At 35.9% G+C, this 21,726-nt stretch overlaps 1 protein-coding gene across 2 annotated transcripts in view; it reads left to right on the top strand.

Moving 5' to 3' along the window:
• Positions 1-21,726, top strand: part of PDS5A (PDS5 cohesin associated factor A) — an 80,254-nt gene that overhangs the window by 22,698 nt on the left and 35,830 nt on the right. For both annotated transcript variants that reach the window (XM_048303482.1, XM_048303481.1), the window contains exons 3-11: positions 8,701-8,904; positions 9,315-9,401; positions 10,189-10,286; positions 10,787-10,913; positions 14,299-14,379; positions 15,835-15,975; positions 17,019-17,134; positions 17,893-17,987; positions 18,858-19,003. In XM_048303482.1, coding sequence (XP_048159439.1) covers positions 8,701-8,904; positions 9,315-9,401; positions 10,189-10,286; positions 10,787-10,913; positions 14,299-14,379; positions 15,835-15,975; positions 17,019-17,134; positions 17,893-17,987; positions 18,858-19,003 — 1,095 coding nt within the window. The remainder of the gene's footprint in view (positions 1-8,700; positions 8,905-9,314; positions 9,402-10,188; positions 10,287-10,786; positions 10,914-14,298; positions 14,380-15,834; positions 15,976-17,018; positions 17,135-17,892; positions 17,988-18,857; positions 19,004-21,726) is intronic.

Raw genomic sequence — 21,726 nt, 5'->3', positions numbered from 1 at the left:
AGTAATAAAGACTAGATACTGCTGAAGACTGCATTACTTGATAAAATGAAAATTAGTGCTGTGACACCACACTTAAATCACAGATGTGTAAGAGATGGTGAGTAGTGTGAGTATGAAAAGATAATGTGCTGATGAATATGTGGACTCTCATTTCATTATTTGAGAGGAAGTATACATCCATTGTTAAAACGTGGGATTTGATTGTGACTATAGTTTGTGTCATAGAGAAATTGTGTGAACCAGTTTAAAACTGGGATAACAATACCTCAGGGATTGCAATGTTGGTGCAGCCAAACTAACAATATTTCTCAATGTTTCTTGCATTAAAATAATTTTAAAAGGTCTTGGATTGACTAACCAAGTATTGTCATGCATCAAAAGCTGCTTGTAAATAAAAAGCAGATATCAAGAAATAATTTTTGTTGGTGACAAACCGTACAGTGACCTATGTTAGGTAGAACTTTGCACACTTGAAAACCTTTTAGCTGTTTGGGAAACGTGATGAGGTGAGTTGGTTTTCTTCGTCACAGCCAAGGAGAATTTCACAGAGTATGTATTAAGTCAAATAATTTGAGCGGAATTGATTCAGTGGGAGCTTTTAGGCTTGATTAAAGCACGGTGAGGAATAACGAGAGAAAATAAAACTATGACTTCATGGGGTTGTAAAGGACTATATGAGGGAATTCTGATGCGTCAGTTGAGGCTACTCAATGAAATCTTTGACTGAACAGCTTCTGTTGAAAAACCTTATAGAATTTAGAGCTGGGTAAGGAGCCAGATGGTGAATACTATCTTATGCTTCCCTTTTATGAATCATATGTGTATGCTTGCTTGCATACTGTGTGAATGTACTCTGTGCAATACTGAAGTTGGAGTGAACCTTTGCATCCAAAGGCACGAGATGAGGATATGATGAGAATAGTGTGAACCTGGAAGGCAAAAAAAGTGGTGGCCCAAAAAGGTAAATGGGAAACCTCTGCTGTGTCAGGTCATGATAAAAACCCAGGAAACAGATTATTAAATTAAAATGAGTAAGTTAATTGATACATTGGATACAAGTTCTGAAAATTACTGTGGCAACACATTTCTGAGACCTTGAATTTAAAATGATCATTGATCACATCTTATGCCAGTTTTTACTAAAGAGAGGTAAAGGTAAATTTTCTGGGGATCTAATAGGATTTGCCTATCTGTAGCTGCCCATATCAGGCTTCCTGAGCTTGCCACTTGTAAGGTTAAGAATTTGTGCCACTATTGGGTTGTTTGTTAAAAGTTTATGCACTGGCAGACTAAGTTCTTCTCTTCCTGGTTTTGGCCATTGAAGTCTAACTACCTTCCTGCTGCTGGTTCTGGAATGTATCAGATCTGTCTGTGATCTAACTATGCCTGTCAGAAAACTATCCAGGACTTTTCCCAGGAGTCTTTTCAGACAGATCAGTAAACTAAATTTAATCACGGAGTTGTTCAACAAGTGCACTTGCACTGCATGGCCAGAAGTAGGGCAGGGTGAGTAATAGGAAAGGGAGAAGGAGATGGTGGCTGCAAGTGGTTAAACGGGATCTCCATGTCACGTGGAGCCAAAACCAGACAGAAATTCAAACCTGTTTGCCAACCAGTGGTCAGAGCAGTATGCAGTTCAAACCTGTCTCCGGATAGCTACGATTTTGGTTGCATGCGATCACTTCAAATAGTCCTCATTTCAAAAGAAAGAAGAGATTATAAAGATTGCATATTGTTGCACTAATGTGAATATATATGAACTTACAGGTTGTTCTGACATAAAGCATAGTGGTACCTGCTTAAACACAAGAGAAATGGACTTGGATTTAAAGTACCATTTACTTGGAGAAAAAAGGACATTACTGTTGCATATAGTGGTGAAGGAACTGAGGGTGTACAAAAATGGTTTTGAATCTTCCAAATCCTGCTTTAATAAAAATATTAAATCATTGTTATTGTCTAAAATACTCAGTTCTGAGCAAAATATATTTTGACAAGGTTGTAGTGATAAGAAAAGGCATGTAGTATTTTCTTTGCACCTCATGAGTCTGATTTTTCCCATGGGCTTGTTCACGGCCAAAGAGTACAAGATTTATTACATGCAGTGATTAACAGCATTAGGATTATCTTCTGCTGGGCAGGAAGGACAGAGTTTTGCTTCCTTTTGCACTATTGTAATCTTGGGATGCATACTTTCTTGGAACTTTTCCTTTCAGCAGTCCATATGAGTTGCTGTAACCAAGATGTCAATGTTACATGACTAATTTTTGCAGAGCAAAATATTCAAGCGTTATTTTAAAAGCATGTTCTAATTTGTGCCATGAAAATTACTTTGGATTAAGGGATCTGATTTTTCTCATTTTATTTGCCTTGTTCCCCCCTTCTGTTGCATTCATGTTACTATGAGGAATCTTACAGCTTTACTACAGAACTGTAATTCTACTGTGTGTTGATTATGAAGATATGTGGGTAATTGTATAACCCCTCTCCCAACTTGGTAACAATACTTGTCCCATTTATGTGATGCTTGAATTCATTTTGTAGTTACTTCAAATGTATATCAAGGAAGTTACTTCAAGTAATCCATGAACTATCTGCTCCATATGCTGCTTTTATTACAAGTAGTAGTCACTCTTCCTGCTTTTTCATATGTCAGATCAATTTAATATCTAGGCTCTTGGAAAATAGACTGACTTGCTTGATGTAAGTAAAATAATACAGAATATGCTGTTTCACCAATGTGAATGTAGTGGTAAATTACCAATATGTGATTTCTTTGCTTGTGATTGCTTTGGAGTTCTGGCCAACCGACCAAAGCCCTAGTGTAGGTCAGTCCCCAGGGGAAGAATAGCCGGTTACCCCTCCGATTGGGCAAAGAGTTTATCACTTGGTTATATTGCTGTTGCTGCATTAACTTTACAAATGTATCATATGAGATGTAATCACATCTGGAAACCCTTGTTCATTGGCTTCACGTGGTGGGCAGGATATAAAGAAGAAAGCAAATAGTCTTTGCCCTATAGAGTGTACAATATGCTTTATATCATCTTTTGTTCAACTTTTCTTTTTTCCCTTCCCCAGGTTATCCAAAGCCAGTTAAATGTCTTGTCAGAGAGTATAGATTAAAGAATTTGTAGTGAAAGTGGGGCATTGTCCTTCTCTCAACTTGCTCCAGCACTTTGTCTTTCCAGAACTGAGTGGCCCAGAATCCGAAACAGAATTCAAGGTGTGGCCTCACCAGTGCCAAGTATAGCAGGACAGTCACTGCCCTGGTCCTGCTGGCCACACTGTTGCTGACACAGGCCAGGTGCCATTGGCCTTCTTGGCCACCTGGGCACAGCTGGCTCATGTTCAGCAGCTGTTCACCAGCACTCCCAGGTCCTTTTCTGCTGAGCAGCTTTCCAGCCACTCTGCCCCAGTCTGTAGCACTACCTGGGGTTGTTGTGACCCAAGTGCAGGACCTGGCAGTGGGCCTTGTTGAACCTCATAGCACTGGCCTTGGCCCATCAGTCTGTCCTGTCCAGGTCCTTCTGCAGAGCCTTCTGCCCTCCAGCAGACAACACTCCCATCCAACTTGGTGTCATCTGTGAATTTCCTGAAGGTGCACCCAATCCCTTAGTCCAGATCATCAGTAGAGGTATTAAACAGGACTGGCCCCAAAGAGAGGTTTTCAGCTGTTGTTTTTAATTAGCACAGTCTGGTAAATGTCTCCTTACAAGAAAAGGCATTTAAGACTCCTTTGGCAGATACCTTCTGTACCTAATTTTTAAATTTTTTTTTTTAAATTAATGAGGGTAATCAGGATTAAGTAATGTGTTTACAGTCAGCATTTAGTATTTTTAGCAGTTCATGAGTTGTATTGCTGTTTTTTCCTTTCTTCTGTCATTTCCTGCAATTGCATTTTCATTGTTTTCAGGTACATAGCCTGTTGTTGGCTCATAAATTCTTTACAACTGCTTACTAAATGTCCATCTTTCTCCTGTTGTTTACAGCAGATAAGCTCTTAATAGCATAAGGTCTTGGATTTAAGCACTAAGCATATGAGGATTTACCAGTGGTGATTTTTTGGTATTTCTGTTCTTCTCATAGAGTATTCTGTCCTTTACTGCCATTCTGTAACTGTGTCAACACCATCAATTCCTACTCCTTGTACCACAGTTTTTTATGGAAATAGGGTCACTTTTAACACCGTTGTCCACCAATAAATTCATTCCCTTTCAAAAGGTTCTTTAAGTTTATCACTTAAGGAAGGGGCTAAGGAGACAATATTGGCCTAATTTTCATCTCTTTCAAGCTCCTCATTTTCCATGTGGCTCAGTGTGATGTGACTCAGTGTGATGCTGTTCTTGACACTCAAACTAAGTTTCTGGTTGTGGTCAGTCTTGTGTAGAGTATTGATTATCTTTATTAAAGGCATGAGCTGTTTTGAAATGAGGGTTATCAAAGTAATTTGCTTTTTATGTGTTATCCTGTTTTTCTTGATTTCTGGGTTTATTTACCCTTTCCAGGTTTGATTCGTATTATAAAATTCTATTGGTGTCCTCCTGTTGGATGTATTGGCAGGATGTCATTTCTTGATTATTACATCAATATTTGGTGCTCTCTGCTTAGTTGGTATCTCCCTTGTTTGGGTTTTAGCTTGTGGGGAGGGTGGTGATGGTGGGGGTGTGTGTGTATAGTTTGTTGTTTGGTATTATTTTGCTTGTTGTTTAAAGAAAAGCCAACAAAACCTGACTTACTACATTTGTGATTTCATTTGTCAGGAATTTAAAGATTTTGAAATAACAATCATCTGGTCCTCCTGATTTGGATGTTTTTATTTATTTTCTTTTTCTCCACACTTTAAAGTCTCCTTTTTTCATGTTTGTTTGATGCTTCTGGCTAATAGATAGGAGGTAGGACTGTATCTGAGGCCAGCGAAGACTTCTCATCCTAAATTTGCACCACATAGAAGTATTTTTTTCAGAGACACGTCTGTGAAACATTTTGCTATGTTTTACTATAAGATCTGAGACAAAATTTTAATTTATTATTAATAGTTAATGGCAAGAATCACCTATAGTGCTGCATAAATCATGTGAGGAAAGATGTAAAAACATTCTGATGGCAGAGTTGCATTATTTGGGTGTGCTGTGTTTTCAGTGTTTTCTTGGCATGTCCCCTTGAATTGTCCTAGCTCTTGAATTGTCATCTGGGTTCACATCCATTTGGTTAAGTTTTACTTTCAAATATCTTTTGTATTTAATGCTAGTACTGAAGTTAATTTAAAATATCATCCCTTTTACAACAAATGGTGTAAAATTCTCTCAATTGTTGAATTTCTTCTTTCAGTGATTGCAAAGGGATCTTTTAAATACTGAGTATCTTTCCCTGGTCTTTTTAGAAGACAAGGGTTGTTAGACATTACTGCTTTGGAACCCTATGAATAAGATGGTGTAAGAACAGTAAAACAAATGCAACGTCCACAAACCTTCCCCCTGCTGTGACTGGCTTGGAGGTTTGTGCTTGTCCTGCCAACTGCAGCTAGGCTTTTTGAGATCTCCCTGCTTCTTCCTCTCTCCAGGTGCTGGTTTGAGTCTTTTCGCTGTCTATACTGATTACCCTGTCCTCTCTTGGTGTTTATATAGCTCCCCTCCCTATAGTACTGAAGTCATCAGTGTGTTTCAGCAGTAGATGGGCTTCCTGATCCAACAAACCGTTTTCCTAAATCCTGCAGATCTGAACAGCAGAAGTTAGTATTCCTGTCTGAGGCATAGGGTCTTGCACAAGAGCCACAGCTGAGTCACATAAGGGCAAGCTACCATGCTGATTTTGTCTTTGAAAACAGGCCCCATGTAAGCTGCATGGGAGACATGGGCAGTGTATGAACAGCCTTTTGGCAACCTCTCGTGTATGTTTCAATGCTGTTGAAAGGTTGACAGTCTCACAAGAAGCTGCAGGTATTGTTCCTCTCGCCTCATTTCAGGCCTCTAGTCACACTGAGCTGCTTTCATGGTTGGTGGAGAGTTCCAGGGCAAAACTGGGCCACCATCTGTAGATGTCATCATAGACATCTGTGCTTGAACTCAGGGTCTGTGTATTTCTCTCCGATGGGTGAAAGGGTAACCAAGAGTGACTGGCTTCTCACTGCATGGTTGATAAAATCAGATGAACACCTTCCTGAAAGCTTTAACTTTCCACTTTTCAGTACATTCATAACGTGCTGAGAGTGATTTCAGCAGTCTTCATTTAGCTGTTCTTGCTAGTTTGAATGAAGGCATTTACATTCCTTCAACGTTATAATCCAAGCATTTCACTTACATGTTTGCAGAGCCTGCGAGAGTAAAATCTTGCTCTGATAATTAGAATTTCAGGGCAGTGTGGTAAAAATGGCAATAAAGTCAATTTCTAGAATAGTTACAATACTTTCATTTTTTTCAAGCTAACTAAAGTACCAGTATCTGACAAATTAATGGACATGCATTCAATCAAGAGCAGTGCAGAATGAATTTAATCATAAATGTGCATAGCTGTATTCTGTTTACATTTGCTAGAATTAGTGTTTAAATTGACTGCTTTGTTGTTTGGAAAAGAATGGGTGATGTTACATTAATATTGTTACATTCATATTGTTAAAGAATACTTTTTTGTCGCCTGCTTTTTGCACAGAGTACAGTAACAGGTTTTGTGATGAAAGCTGCGAAGTCTGTATGTTTTTATATAAATGAACATTAATTAGTGTTCTAGATAGTTTCAACTGTACAGCCAGATTTCAGTTAGACAGTGCTACTGTAATTTGAAAAATTAGTGAGTTCCTGTTACAGTTTGATCACATTTTTCAGGAATAAAAACTGTCTTAGCATGATAATGAGTGGTTTCCAGTTTGGACATTAAAAACCTTAAATTATTTGGCTTTTTAGCCTTTTGTATCTAGAGTTTATTTTAGATTTTCATTTTCATTAGCAGATTGTTTTAGCAGGTCAATTTTTAGCTGTCCAGGACTCCAGGTGATGCCACACCAGTGCAGAGCAGGACAATCCCCTCCCTTGACCGGCTGGCAGTGCTGTTCCTGATGCACCCCAGGACACAGTGACAAATGGCCCTGTAACAGGCAGACCTGAGTTGTCAGTAGAAGGATGGTTTTAAAACATAGCTTAAGAATATTTTTAAGGAAATGGACCAATAAGATACAAATTGTATCTTTCTGGGCTGTAGATGTAAAGTTCTCTTTTTTCCTGTTTGTTGCTGTGTAGGGTTTTTCTCCTCTGTGTTCTTGTCTCCTCTTTTTTGTCTTTGTGGCAAATTGGATTATACTTGTACATTTATAGAAATGGAGGAGGATTTTTAAGTAATGTACTATAGGAAAGGTTGTTGTCAAACATTTATTTTAGTTTATAAGATCTACTGGATTTAAAACTATATTTCAAAACTCAGGAAGGAGAGAAAGCTTAAGACATCACTTTCATGTTGGAGGCAGGGACATGATTAATAATGGAGAAGCAACCCTAGAATCATTTGTATGACACCATAACAAAAAAAATCTGGTTAGAGTAAGAGATGTATTTATTAGCTGTGTGAGCTCAGTCTTCTTTTGTGTTTTAGTGTTATTATTTTAGAGGTGAATTTGACCCATCAAGGTTTATCATTCTGTGTTCTCTCTTGTATCTCTATTGTGTGTACTTTGTATACTGTGTCTGTAGTGGGCATATCAAATCCTGTTGATATGCAGTGTGGCTGTCCTTCACAGTTTGAAAAACTCTGAGGATGCTCAAGTGACATGGAGGAATGGAACAAAGACTGATTTCACTAAGGTGCTACTAAGAGTCTCTGGCACATCTGCCTATTCTGTGCTGACATCCTAGAAGTCATTCTCATCCTTTAACAGACACTATTCCAAAAGTTAAATCTGCAACTTTTTATTTCTTCAAACTTAATTCTTACTTTCAGTTTTGCCGAATCATTGTGTTGAGAAGCTTCAATTAACTGGGGTTGTGTAATAATTAAAAATAAACTATTTTGGTGGCATTTCATAGCAATTATTAGTTCTTAGCTGTGCTAGAAGAAACAAGAAAACCATGTGGTTAGATTTTAACATAGTGTTGATAAGGCTAAAGATGCAGCTCTGAGTATGCAGGAGGAGTAGATCTGTAGTGTTAAGACTTACTCTACATGAGGGATTAAATTATCCAGTATCTAGTTTGTTTAAACTAGATAAAGAGGTTGTGCATATATAAAGTACTTTGTGAGGTCCGTGCCTCAATAGAGGCAGAGTATTAAGAGTGGCTTCTTAGGCTCCTCTAGTCCTGGCACAGCTCTAAAGCAGCTGCATTGTACTGTAGCCGTGTGTATAGCCCCTTGCACTATTCATACTGAGGTGAGTCCTCACTTGGAATTGCAGTGGGACTGCTTTGAGGAAGAGATTCTGCCATCTCCAACCTCGATCTGTGCACAGCAGTTTCTGAGCTGTACTCCAGGTCAAGATTGACAAAATAAGCAGAACTGCAAAGTGGTTCTCAGTGTCTTAATCTAAAATATCAATAAACCTTTAAGTATCAGATTAACACTTCCCTTTTTCTCATATTTATCCTAACTGTACAAGTACTAACTGTGATTATGCAGCAGAACATACATTGATAGCACTTCATCCTTTTAAAAAGTCTTGTTTAGTAATAAGGAATAAAAGCAGAAAGAACTCAATTTTTTTTTTCTGGTGTTTTTCAGATGGTGGTAAAAACCTTCATGGATATGGACCAGGACTCAGAAGATGAGAAGCAGCAGTATCTCCCATTAGCCTTGCACCTTGCATCTGAATTCTTCCTCAGGAATCCCAATAAAGATGTGCGCCTCCTTGTAGCTTGTTGCTTGGCTGATATCTTTCGTATCTATGCTCCTGAAGCTCCATATACTTCCCATGACAAACTTAAGGTAAAATGCTTCATAAACTAAAGGCTTTTCTCCTACCTTACTCTTACTGAGAAAAATATAAACCACCCCCTCCCCCAAAAAACCCCAAATGAACCAAACAGTCCACCCGCCCCAACAAAAAACCCAAAAAACCAACAGAAAAAAATGTTTTTATTCCCATGTATACTGATTTTCAGTTTTATTAAAGAGACGTTTCTTCAATCCTGTAAGTCAGTGTAATACTAAAGGGCCAGAGATGTGTAAAGGAATGCTAGATGGCCAGTATCTGTGTTGGTGATAGATTTCTGTCAGTGCCTAAAGAAGACAATTTAATGTTCTCATGAGTTTGAAAATGTAGGTAGATGTCACTAGTAAAGGATTGTATTTTTACTTTCTGCTGAATCAAGCTTGTAAACTTTGTTTTTTGACAGGACATATTCTTGTTTATTACAAGACAATTAAAAGGCTTGGAGGACACGAAGAGCCCTCAATTTAACAGATACTTTTACTTATTAGAGGTAACACAATAGTTGTAACTTTCAGTAGATGGTATTAGCTCTGTAAGCCTAACAAGTGTAATCAGTCTTTCTCCTGATGTGCCAGTATGCCTGGCAAATTTCTTTTATTCTGTAAATCACACCAGTCTCATTAAAGTTCAGTGAATTGCTTCTTTTAATACTTATAATGCTGTTGGTATTTAATTAGTTCATCAGTCTGTAGTTGAGGACATGTTAAAACAATTGGTATTTATTAACATTTAGCCTTTATCCTACAATTCCATACATTGAGGGTTTTTTATTAAGAGAGAAAATTTCAAATGCTGGTTAAAATGCAGATGTGTCTATATTGGAGATGGGAGAAGGAATGTAAGGTTTTTGCTTTAAAAACATTGCAAAACCATACTCTTGACAATAACTGAGTGGTGGGGTTCCGTGTGCTTTTAGAAATAATATCTCATTTCTAAACAAGATATTTGATGTTTAAAACATGATGTTTTAAATTGTATTGTTTCACAGCATGAAGAAAAAATAGGGTCTTACTATATTGCCATTCTGTCAATCAGCTTTTATACTTAAGAAATCAGATTATTCTGTATTTAGTTTTTTCTGGATATATCTTGCAAAGCCCCTCTGTGTTAGGCGCTCTTTATATGCAAAGCAAATATCCAGTCTCTTTCCCCAAAGCATTTGCATCTATTGTATATTATTTTTCCTTAAATAGAAAAAAAAATGTAACTAACATGATTATATTTGTGTGACTTAATGTGAAGTTGTACTAGCCTGAATATCCTAATTTTTGTTCTAGAATTTAGCTTGGGTCAAATCTTACAACATCTGCTTTGAGTTGGAAGATTGCAATGAAATTTTTATTCAGCTTTTTAGGACTCTTTTTTCAGTTATCAAGTAAGTTGAATCACTTCCATTATATTGAACTGTCAAAATAACATCAGGTTTGGGGGTAGACTGAATCATAGCATAGTCTACAGATAAATATGTCTGAGCAGGAGTCTTTATTTTTCTAAATAAAGAGCTACAGGGAAAGAAAATCAATGTGAACTGCTGACATTATGGAGGGGTGTGTGTCTGAAAGTAAATGTGTTTTAAAATTTGTTGTCCATGTTACAACAGTACACTTCATTCTGATTAGTTTATCTACATTTTTGTATTGGTTGTTACTGTCCTTTTTTTATTTTGATTCTCTTTAAGCAGAGCTAGGTTGTTCTAGGTTTTTGAACCTTTCCATAAGAGACGAAAGGCACATAAAATAGTTTTGAGATGTGGAGAATGTAAGGGAGAGCAAACTGGACATATATTTGTGGCATTAGATATTGTTTCTTGATTGTACTGTTAATATTTGTCAGGGTCTGAGAATTTCATATTGGTAATATTTTTTATGATCTTAGTAATAGCCACAACCAGAAGGTACAAATGCATATGCTGGATTTGATGAGTTCTATCATCATGGAAGGCGATGGAGTAACTCAGGAGCTGCTGGACTCAATTTTGATTAACCTCATTCCTGCACACAAGGTCTGCCAAGTAAAACATTCTCATAGTATACTGTTATAATAACAATAAGTCTTATTACCTTTTGCATGTTTATCTCTTATACACTTTAGCTATCATGACTGTTTTATTTTCTCACATTCATTTGGGAATTGCCTGGTACTGTTCATTAGCTGTGTCTAGATATGGACACAAAGAGATTGTGCCACCTCAGGATCTCTGTACTGAAACATAAATAAAGTGTTTTCAAGCAAATATAATAGGTAAACATTGTATCTTGAGGATCTGTGCATAGTTGGTTGTTTTGCTTTTGGGATATGTTGGAGTTTTTTTAATAGAGAAGATATGAAGTATTTTTTAATTAGAAAAAAGGGCGATGGGGAAGATATCCCCAAGACTTCTGTGGTGCCTTGCTGTTCTCCTCAGCTTGCCAGTCAAGCTTTGCTCCACCTTCCTAGTTATGCTGCCCACCCCTTCCATTGTCTTTCTCCATTTAATTCACTTATAAAGGGACAAAGTGACACATAATACACACACACACTCTCCCCTTCCTAGAGGAATTTTATACAAGCTCTTCCTCAGAGAGGGTGTCACTGAGTCTGCACTTGAGCTTTTAAAGTACCATCTCTGTAATGCCTTAATAGATTTGAAAAGAGAATAAACAGAACTCCTTCAGCTGTGAAATAAGGGAAAATGAGATGCAGGCTGGTGATGCCTTACATTGACCAAGAAAATTCCCTTCCTAAAACACTTGTGCTCACCAAAAATAGTATGGAGTATTGTAAGTTTCAGTTATTAGTTATAGCAGATGAACTGTGCTCTGATTACCAAGTATGTGTTTCTGTTTGTTCATTTGTTAATTTAAAATAGCAACAAAAATTAAGGCAGGTCCATCCATGACTACATAATTAAAGTTAAATTAGTACATAAAAGCAGGGATTATTCCTTCGGTTGCATAAAGAGGGAGAATTCATGGAAATGTGTAGCATGGGATTGACTAAGCTGTGGCCATTGTCATTTACCTGCAAAATCTCATCAGGCATATAAAAGTATCTATTGTCTGAGATGAGTTTGCATTCCTTCTGTCATAATCATGAGACAGGAATGCCATTCTATCAAATCATTTTTATTGACAGCAGTGAGATAATGTCTTTTGAAACTGCTGACACAGAGAGGCCTCTTGTAACAAGAGTCCTTCTGAAAGTACACTGTTCTTTGTAAGTTGCTTCTAATGAATTATAGGCATTAGATACCAGGAATGGGAGCAGAGAGTGGCAATATGTATGTCAGGTGATGCTATTAACAATGGTGGAAGCTGCTCTGAAGGTACAAAGGCCAAGTAAAACCTTGTACAACCTAACAGTGTGTTGTGACTACTTGGTTTAGGCAAAGTAAAAGTGAATGTGATCTTTTAGCATTAACATTGTTATAGTTTTGCCTCATGAAGAAAATTCTCAAGCAAGGCTCTGATAAAGATGGAGATAAAAACTTGGTGTAAATATTGGGTTGTAAGGCATATATAATATCACTTAGAGGACTGGTGCCACTCTTACCGGCTCTTGGTCATGGACTGAGCAAGTAAGTCAGTGCTCAGTATTGTAATTTGGTCAGTATGTTGGTCTGTGTTACTTTGTTTCCTCTAACAACAGCACTTAAAATACTGCTTTACTATGTTAGTTCAAATCCAAAAAACCAAACAGTTCTTTTGTCTAATCTGCCTAGTAGAGTTTGACTGTTGTAACTATGTTCTCCTTTCATGAACAGATCCCCTAGAAAATTCTGTGATTATATTGCTTGTCTTTAGATATGTAAATCAGAAGCCCTGTAGCCTTAAGAGCACAGTTTATTCTCTTGTAGAATGCATTCAGTAGCAATGCTTTTAGGTCTGTGTAAAGCAGTCAAATACCAGTCATTCTCTGCTATGATGCAAGAAAAGTATCAGTCTGGCAAGACTTGATGGAAGTTTCTTTGTAAAGAAGCTGAAATAATGCGTTTTGGATAATGCAGTCTGGTTTTGGTTTTTAGTTAGACATGATATACAGTCTACCTCAGAATCTAGATTATATTAATTTGTATGTCCATTCTTAGTAAAGCGATGGTGGTGTACATTGTTCTCTATGTGTGCTAATGGGACGAGATCTCATCTAGTAAATCCAGGTTTTCAATAGCAGTAGCATATGTCACATTTTGCTCAGACCTTTGGCCTCAGGCTGTAGTCCTTTCTAGTAACTTCAAATGCAGTGCTATTCAGTGAATATTTTTCTTCACACTTTTACTTAAGTTATTCCTTAAAAACATGTGTTAAAAATCTGCATTTTCTTCTGCATGTTCTACAGCATGGCTAATCCAGACCCACAAGGTTTCTCTTCTCCCAACAGATTATTTGTTTATTATTTATTAATAGCTGTTTATTTGATCAAGATATACATTACTTTTCTAGGCTGTTTTGGTTCTTTGGTATTGTGGTGTTTTGTGTTTGGGTGTGTATTTGGGTTGTTGGTTTGGTTGTGTGGAAGATCCATAGAAAATGTATTTTAAAGTTTGAGGTTGGCAGTCCTTTAGTTTAATACCAGCATACCAGTCAACAAGATTTTAATCATGGCCTGATTTGGAGAGAAAGTGTTGGGATATTTTTTGAGAAGAGTTTATACATATCTGTCTTCTATAATGAGCCATCAGTTTAGTGCTTCAGAGACTGAGGAGATACTTATTTGAGCCTTTGGCCACTTGTTTCTCTTTACTGTCTGTTGGTGAACTGTATTTGTAATCTCATTAGTTATAAGAACAAGAGGGAGTTGTTCTTAATGTAGACTTGCCAAATACCGTCTTTCCAAGAATCAGTCATCCCTAGGCTTTACCTGCATTTTGTCTGCAGTGATTTGTAATTTTCAGGGCAATCAGCTCATCTGTTCCTATTTTTTCTCCCTCCAAGCTGCATTAATCCTTAGATGATATGAGATACTGCATATGGGATTTGTGCAGACTTGGACAGTCAAATTTTTCAGATCTGCGGTTACATTATTTTTCTTCCTCAAGAGCAATATAAACAATGTTCAGGTTTGTCATGTTACAATCAAATGCTTACTTGGAAAGTTAATTGCTAACTCTGCCCAAGTGTAGGTGCTTTCTGTAGTCTCACTGTGGGCTGTCTCAGAGCATATGGTACAGTCTGTGGAGAAGGCAGTGCAGTTTTACCCTCTAGACAAGGCTGAACTTGCTACAGAGTGTAACCCTAATGAGTATGAGGGGCAAACAAAACCACATTTAAATACTAATTTAAATTCATTCATTTTTCAGTTCCAAATTTGGTGTACATTAATTTTCAGAGTATGGAGGTATGGTAATGTTTCTTCAAAATTTGTTATTGCATGTGAAAATGTAAGATTTTATTATATTTTCTTTATTTCAGAACCTTAACAAACAAGCGTTTGATCTTGCAAAAGTCCTGTTGAAAAGGACTGTCCAGACCATTGAACCATGTATTGCCAATGTATGTAAATTAATTAATCCACATTACCTGCAAGTATTCTTGTTACTGTCTTGAATTATTGGAATTGTGGTAGGGGTTTTTATTCTTTTAAGTACTGTTTATGGAAGCTACATTTTGTAATGCAACTACAAGAATACCGTTTCCAAATAGGATGTTGTTGGCTTGGTTGTTAAGTATGTGGAGTGTTTCAAATAAATGAAGAGGAAATTAATTTTTATCCATCTCAGTCTAATGTTCAGCCTAAATCCAGGCTGTGAAAATAGGTGACCACCAAAAATCCTATTAAAACTAAAAGAATTACTAATACTTCATATGTCCAGCAACCAGACAGCCTCATTTCATACCAAGCTTTAGGATGAAGCATTTCAAACTAGTCTCTTTGCTAGCTTTTTTTTCCCTTCCTAAACTTCCTATGACTTGTAGTCATAAAGAGTAAAAGAACTATGCTTTTTACAAGGCTTCCTTCAAATTATAATTCCTTCTTATTGAATGTGAGTGTTGTATGTTCTGCCTATTAATACAGCAGTCTTTGGTGGGTGTGGTCTGATCCATTCTGTTGCCTTTCCTTGGTTCTGAAACCAATAGAATTCATAAAATTCAGAGTAGTTTAAAAGGGAATTAGGCAAATTCATAAATCAGTAAGTATTTAAAAGCTCAGGAGTCTCACTAACAGTTACATTCCAGTTCTCCTGGTTTTTTAAGCTTTGTAATTAGTCATATCTGGAAGCAGGATAGTACATAAAGTAACCTTTAAGTTGGTTTTATACTATTCTCCTTACTTTCTTTTTCAAGTGTGTAATATTTTTTTTGCTATTGCATTTGCACTGCTTAAATAATATTAACCCACAGTATCTAATAGGAAGTATTAAATTTTAATATACCTTATATAAATAAAAAAATAAACAATTCACAATTTAGGCTACTTTGGTTTGTTTCTGTTTGATCACTAATGACCCTGATACATTACTTGTCAAATGTTGCAAGACATAACATAAAGACCTCTGACATTCTTTAAAATGGAGTTGAAGCAGAGAACCTTCTTTTTCAGCATTTGATGATCTTCAGTTGGAATGGGTTTCAATTACAACAAAATTCCTTAAAAGTACTAATTTTTTTTTTTGTCAATGTTCTACTGGATGAATATGCATTTTAAGTTAACAATTCTGTATTACCTGTTAATTTTGCTTGGGAGATAGTTATTGAGATTTGAAATGATCAAATTGTCATGTATTAAACTATCTTGATAGAATTAATAGAACTGAACTGAGAAGGATGTTGGTAATTTGCTTGAGCCAAAATTGTAAGGGTGAAATACTTTGATATAATGAAAAAATTGTGCATTGAGTGTCTTCCATTAGTATAAAACCATTAACGATACTACATTAAAATAATTTTTTAAAATAATGTTTGCAATAATGAAGGAAAATACACTACATAATATTGTTTGTATTTTAGTTTTTTAACCAGGTTCTGGTACTGGGAAAGTCTTCAGTAAGTGACTTATCAGAACATGTGTTTGACTTGATCCAAGAGCTTTTTGCCATAGATCCTCACTTACTACTGTCTGTCATGCCACAGCTGGAATTCAAGCTGAAGGTGAGTTACAATGTAGCTTTGGACAATCAGTAAAATTTCTGGAGATATTAGAAGTGCAGGACTGTAGATTTAATAAGTGTTCTACTAGAGGGATAAAACTTCTGTATTTATTGCTTTTTTTTGAAGATAAATGTAATACTAAAGAAGTGATACTGGAAATCTGTATACAATTATGTGCTTATTGTGCTTGCAAATGTGTTATGCACACAAAATGTATATAATCATTATAATGATAAATTAATGCAGTCTCATGCAAAAGCTTTATGTACTTAATCTTTGGATTACACCCAAAATTTATAAAGTAATTAGGCTGTGGTTGGCTTATCTTATGAAATGCAAATGTGTCAGCTTCAGTATTGATTTGCAGAATTTTCTTCTATGAAATAATGTTTTAATAATAAGGGGAAGTATTTCCTAATATTTTATCAGATTTGTTATTGTCAGCTGACTGCTTTTGAATCCTTGAAGATACTTAATTTATCCTGATTTAGAGGTTTGTGGGAGTTTTAACTAAAAAGCTGTTTGTATTTCCTTAGATTGTAAGTGGACAAGAGAAATAATTTTGTATGGATGGATGTACATGTAGGCTATGGCTGCAACATACACAAGTAACCAAGAAATGGGTATTTGGTGAAGTTATGTGTAGCTTTCATTAGTGCACATCTATTTATAACATCTTAATTGGTGTCTTTTCCACACACATTAAATAGTCTTAAAGAATGTCTTAAATCATTAATTGTTGAAGTTGTCAAATATGTTAGTCAGAGTATTGTGTATGGGTTTTTGCTCCTGAAAAAGAGGGCACTTTCCAAGCACAGCCATCTATTCAGTGTCTGTAATATATCAGCTTAATAGGTATTTGTATATCTTGCCTCATATTAATCCAATAAGATAATTAAAGAGAATGAGGATTATGAGAAATATTTTCAAACTCAGTTTTAAATCTATCTGTTCAAAAAACAGAAATAAAAGGAAGCCAGAAATTATTATTAAGATATTACAGATAATTATTTACAGTTCCTTTTTCATGTTTTGATTTTTAGAGCAATGATGGAGAAGAACGTTTGGCTGTTGTTCGACTTCTGGCTAAACTCTTTGGCTCCAAAGATTCTGATCTGGCCACACAAAATCGACCTCTTTGGCAGTGCTTTCTTGGGCGGTAAGAGAAATGGGATAGAATTCCAAATTTCAGTTCTTTTTGTTGTGAATTTTCTTACAGTATTGCATTTTTCATTGTGTTTTTAGAAGATGTAACTGTTTGTATTTGAACAAGTTACTTTGTTAGACCTGCAAAACAGAAAACTGCATACAGTTTTATTTTAGAAGGAAGAAGCCTGAAGGACTGCGGCTATATTGCTATCAGCTATGGGGCATATAAATTAGATAGACAGCACATTATATGCATAACAGAAATTACACAATAGTTATACCAGCACTGCCTGAAATTTCATACTGTGCAACTGTATCTATCTGTTTTGCTTGGCATTTACCTTTCTGAGTGAAGAGATACATCCATTTAAGTAAATGTAGAAGTTTCTATTTTTTTAAAAAGTGAGTGTTTTCAAATGGTACGTGTTAGATGCCAATTTACATTTCTATAATTTTTATACATACACACAATTGACATTGCATGGAGAATTGTGTTCAGAAGTCAGTGGGCAAAATCCATTGGGTCAACGTTTTATCCACATACAGCGTATTCATTCTTTGATTTTGGTCCTGAATTTATTAGAAATAATATTTGTATGAGGTACATTATGGAGATAAATTCAGAACATTTATATTCTATAATTTTGCCATATAAAAGTATTCTAATTGTTAATAGGACATACTATCAACACATGTTACTACATGGAGAATAGTACTGATTTGCAAAGCTAATTAAAAATTAACATTCGTCATCTTCTATCCCTCTAGGTTCAATGATATCCATGTCCCTGTGAGATTAGAGAGTGTGAAATTCGCCAGTCACTGTTTAATGAACCATCCAGACTTAGCAAAAGACCTCACTGGTGAGATGCTCATACAGGGGTTTAGAGTAATGTACAAAATGAGCAAGGAACTGTATAATTATTTTTGTACATAGCAGTGTAGTTCTGAAATGTATCAAGTCCAGTGCTTGATGCTGGATGGAAGAGGTATCTGCTGAGTAATTGATTTCTGTTGAAGACAAGTGCTAGTTACTAGAAAGAGAGGAGTGTGTGATTTTGTGTGGACTTAGTCAGAGTGAGCGGTTAAGAAGCTACCCATTGCAGAATGAATTTTAAAGTAATTTCAAGTTCTAAAGAAACTTTGGTGAGGCAAAGCAAATATTGGTGCAACATCCTGACTTTACGTTCAAAACCAGTCACTGTGTTCCCCACGACTCTCTTCCACTGAGTTTAGAAAATGCCTTTTTGCTGATGAAAACTATGAAGTTTCCTCTTTCACTACAGTATCATTTTAACTATGAGAAGATTTTCAGGCTTAACTGAAAATACTGTTGCTTTTTGATGCAAGCTATTCTACAACAATTGTCAGTATTTTTCATTTATGATTTACTCTGGCAATGAGAATTTCTTCTCTTTTTATTTCTTTTTATTCCCTCACCCCCTTTACTTAGAATATATTCTAGTCAACTTTATTTCACTTTATTGCTTCTTGCAAATGAGGTTATCATAAAAGCTATTCTATATTCTTCTGATACTTACAGTTATCTAATTGTTTTATATTTAACATAGAAAACATCGGAACAGTTGTTTCCTGTGGGTAGCTCTGTATTTTATAGATTACATGGTTGTGATATATGACTGACATTTAATTGTTTTAACATTATTAATAAATCAGAATACATCACACCTATGTAAAAAAGCCAAGATTTTTCTTGTTTCTGCTCATAACAGAATATTTGAAGGTTAGATCACATGACCCAGAAGAAGCCATTCGACATGATGTTATTGTTACAATTATTACTGCGGGCAAGAGAGATCTCTCTTTAGTCAATGACCAGCTGCTTGGCTTTGTAAGGGAAAGAACGCTAGACAAAAGGGTAAGTGTTAATATTGTATTTTCAGCAACTACCTGCTTCTAATATACTTTAGTAAAACTAAAATTAAAAAAAACAAAGCCACAGAATCAGAGAATCTTAAGAGTTGACTATTAACAAGAATGCTGTAGGGAAAAAAATTATTTTCTTACGAGAACATCGTAATGAAAATTCCCTATTATGGTGGCATCAATCAAGTGCTGTCAAGCAAATAGGGTCACTGACTTGTGATAAACACAGTCATATTGTAAGAACATAAGAATGGTCAGACAGGTTTAGACCAACGGTCCCTATAAACCATTATAATTCTAACAGTGGTCAATTTTGGCTTCCAGCAAGTTGTGATTTAAGGATTTCTTAAGTCCACTGGCCCACATTCATAATAAATTTCAACAGAACTTTATTCCGTGTATTTATCAAGTTCTTTCTTGAATTTATTAGTACTTTATAAGCCTCTGGCACATGCATCAGTAAATTCAAGTTTAAAGCATGTTTGGGAAAAGTAGCTTCACTTGTTTGTTTTTAAACTTGTCTGGTAATTAGACTGGGTATCTGAGTTCTTGGACCACATAAAATAATAGACAGTCTTTGACTCATTTGTTTTTAATAAATGTGAATACCATATCTTCTCCAGTTCTTTGTTTTCCATTCTAAAGAATCACCTGGTTAACTTCCCCACAAATTGATTATTGCATACCTTCTGATCATTCTTGGCTGCATGTTCTATAGCCTGTTGGGACTAAGGTGACCAGACTTGGTAATGGCATTCACAGTTCACACCATGTGGTATACACACTTGATGATAAGTTTTTTCCTTATTCTGAAACATTCTATCTGTCTCATACACTCTCTCCCAGCACTGAGCTGACAGTTTTGGAAAACATTCACGTTGACTTCAGTGTTTTGCTTGAATAACTTTAGATGATATACTGCCAAATACTGTACATGCAGAGTTAATGCTGGTGGGCAAACCTATCCTTAATCTGAATTTCTTACATTTCATATTGTAACAATTCAGTAACATGACATTTTTCTGCAATTCTTCCTTATAATGTTACATCTGACTACCTCATTAAATTTTATACACACTATTCAGTTCATTTTCTAATAATTTTTCATATGTTAAGTGTCAGAGATTCCTTTCTGACTCTGTCGATAGGTTCCTTTTGTCTCCTCCTTTGTGAAAATTGGTCATTTATTTCCACCCCTTGTCCTCTATGTTTTAGTTAATAATAATTTACAACAGAATTTTTATTCTAAGGCCCTCTGGTATGAGACTTTGTTGGAAATTTTTTTGGAATCCTAATGCATTTTACTGATGTACTTCTCCGTTTGCTAAAAGTTGGGGGTTTTTTTAAGATAAAACTTCCCATTATATAAAGTTCAATGACATATTTCCCTAACTTATTTTTCAGTAGTGTCAGCTCTTTGTTGTTCTGTTACTGTTCTATTTCAACCTGTTTGCCCATTCAGAATTAGATGTTCTGATGAGTGGCGCATTGTTCCTCTTCAGACCCTTTGGTTTCTTTCATATTTGCTGTCTTCAATCTGTTCATTGGTAGATTGCAATAATAGAATAATAGGTATTCGGTATATAACGTCTAAATTCCTGTAAAAGTCATAGATGGGATACCACCTGGTCTTAATGATTTTGTTCCTGCTTGCTTTATTAATTTTTTTTAAATGTCTCTTAATGATACTTTAGGAAACCTCTTCAGACCTCTCTCCTGGAGCAAATCTGTTTGTCTTTCAGCCATTCAGAAAGGGTCTGGAAGGCTTCCTGCTTCTGGAAGCTTTGATGAAGATGTTTAGTTAGTATGCTTTTAATAACTTCATTTTGAAGCTGTTGCCCATGCTTCATCAAGGATTTACTTTCAACTTGCCAGAGCTTATACTGTTTCCTGTTAACATTTTTTTGGATGTGGCTCCTTGCTCTTTGAAGGGTGATGTTTAATAGCAGACTTCTCTGTGCTATGTAGCCATGTAGATTTTTTTTTCCTTACTATTGTTATTTTTTAATAGGCTATAGAAAGGATGCCCCTATGTCATTCTAGCTAGTTAGTTTAATTATTTCAAAATAATTTTACATTGCTTTGTTCCCCTTTTAAGTGAGAATGTTACTATAATGGATTTTGGGAAAAGGATGTCATCTTTACAGAGAAATACTGATTTTGAGTATGTTCGCTATTATAAAGCAGCTCTTCAATTAGTTGTACTTGCAGCTTGACATTGCATGTTTCTCAGGAGTGATTAAGATCACCTTCCTTCTTTTTCAGCCACTAAACATGCCTAAAAGGTCAACTATGAGATTTAAAAACTTTTAGTATAACCACCACTTCCCACTGGGACTTCCACCTAGTGAGAATGGGATAATTGTTATTGTGTCTTCAACACAGTGTCTCTGTTCTGTTCTCCTTTAGCATGTTGCTGTCAGTAAGAGGCAGTCAGCTATTACTGCACAGCTGTAATACTGATTTCTACAGAGCTAGGTCTTTTTTGTGTGGCTTTAAATCCAGTGTGGCGGCACTTAATGTTCCTCATATGTTTGACTAAGTCATTTCACACCAGTGATAGGTTTGATATATTGCATTTCAAGGTTAGGTGCTTTTTCAGGCAATCAGTGAAGAATAACTTCATCTGTACATGATGTTTCTCTTATAAAAATCTCTGGAGAGAGCTTCAATGAAAATACAACCTGAGGAGAAAATAAAATTGAGCACTGAAAT

Source organism: Corvus hawaiiensis, chromosome 5 (assembly GCF_020740725.1).
Source record: "Corvus hawaiiensis isolate bCorHaw1 chromosome 5, bCorHaw1.pri.cur, whole genome shotgun sequence".
Classification (NCBI taxonomy): domain Eukaryota; kingdom Metazoa; phylum Chordata; class Aves; order Passeriformes; family Corvidae; genus Corvus; species Corvus hawaiiensis.
Note: the sequence above shows the minus strand (reverse complement) of the source record. Positions and strands in the feature narration are given on the sequence as shown.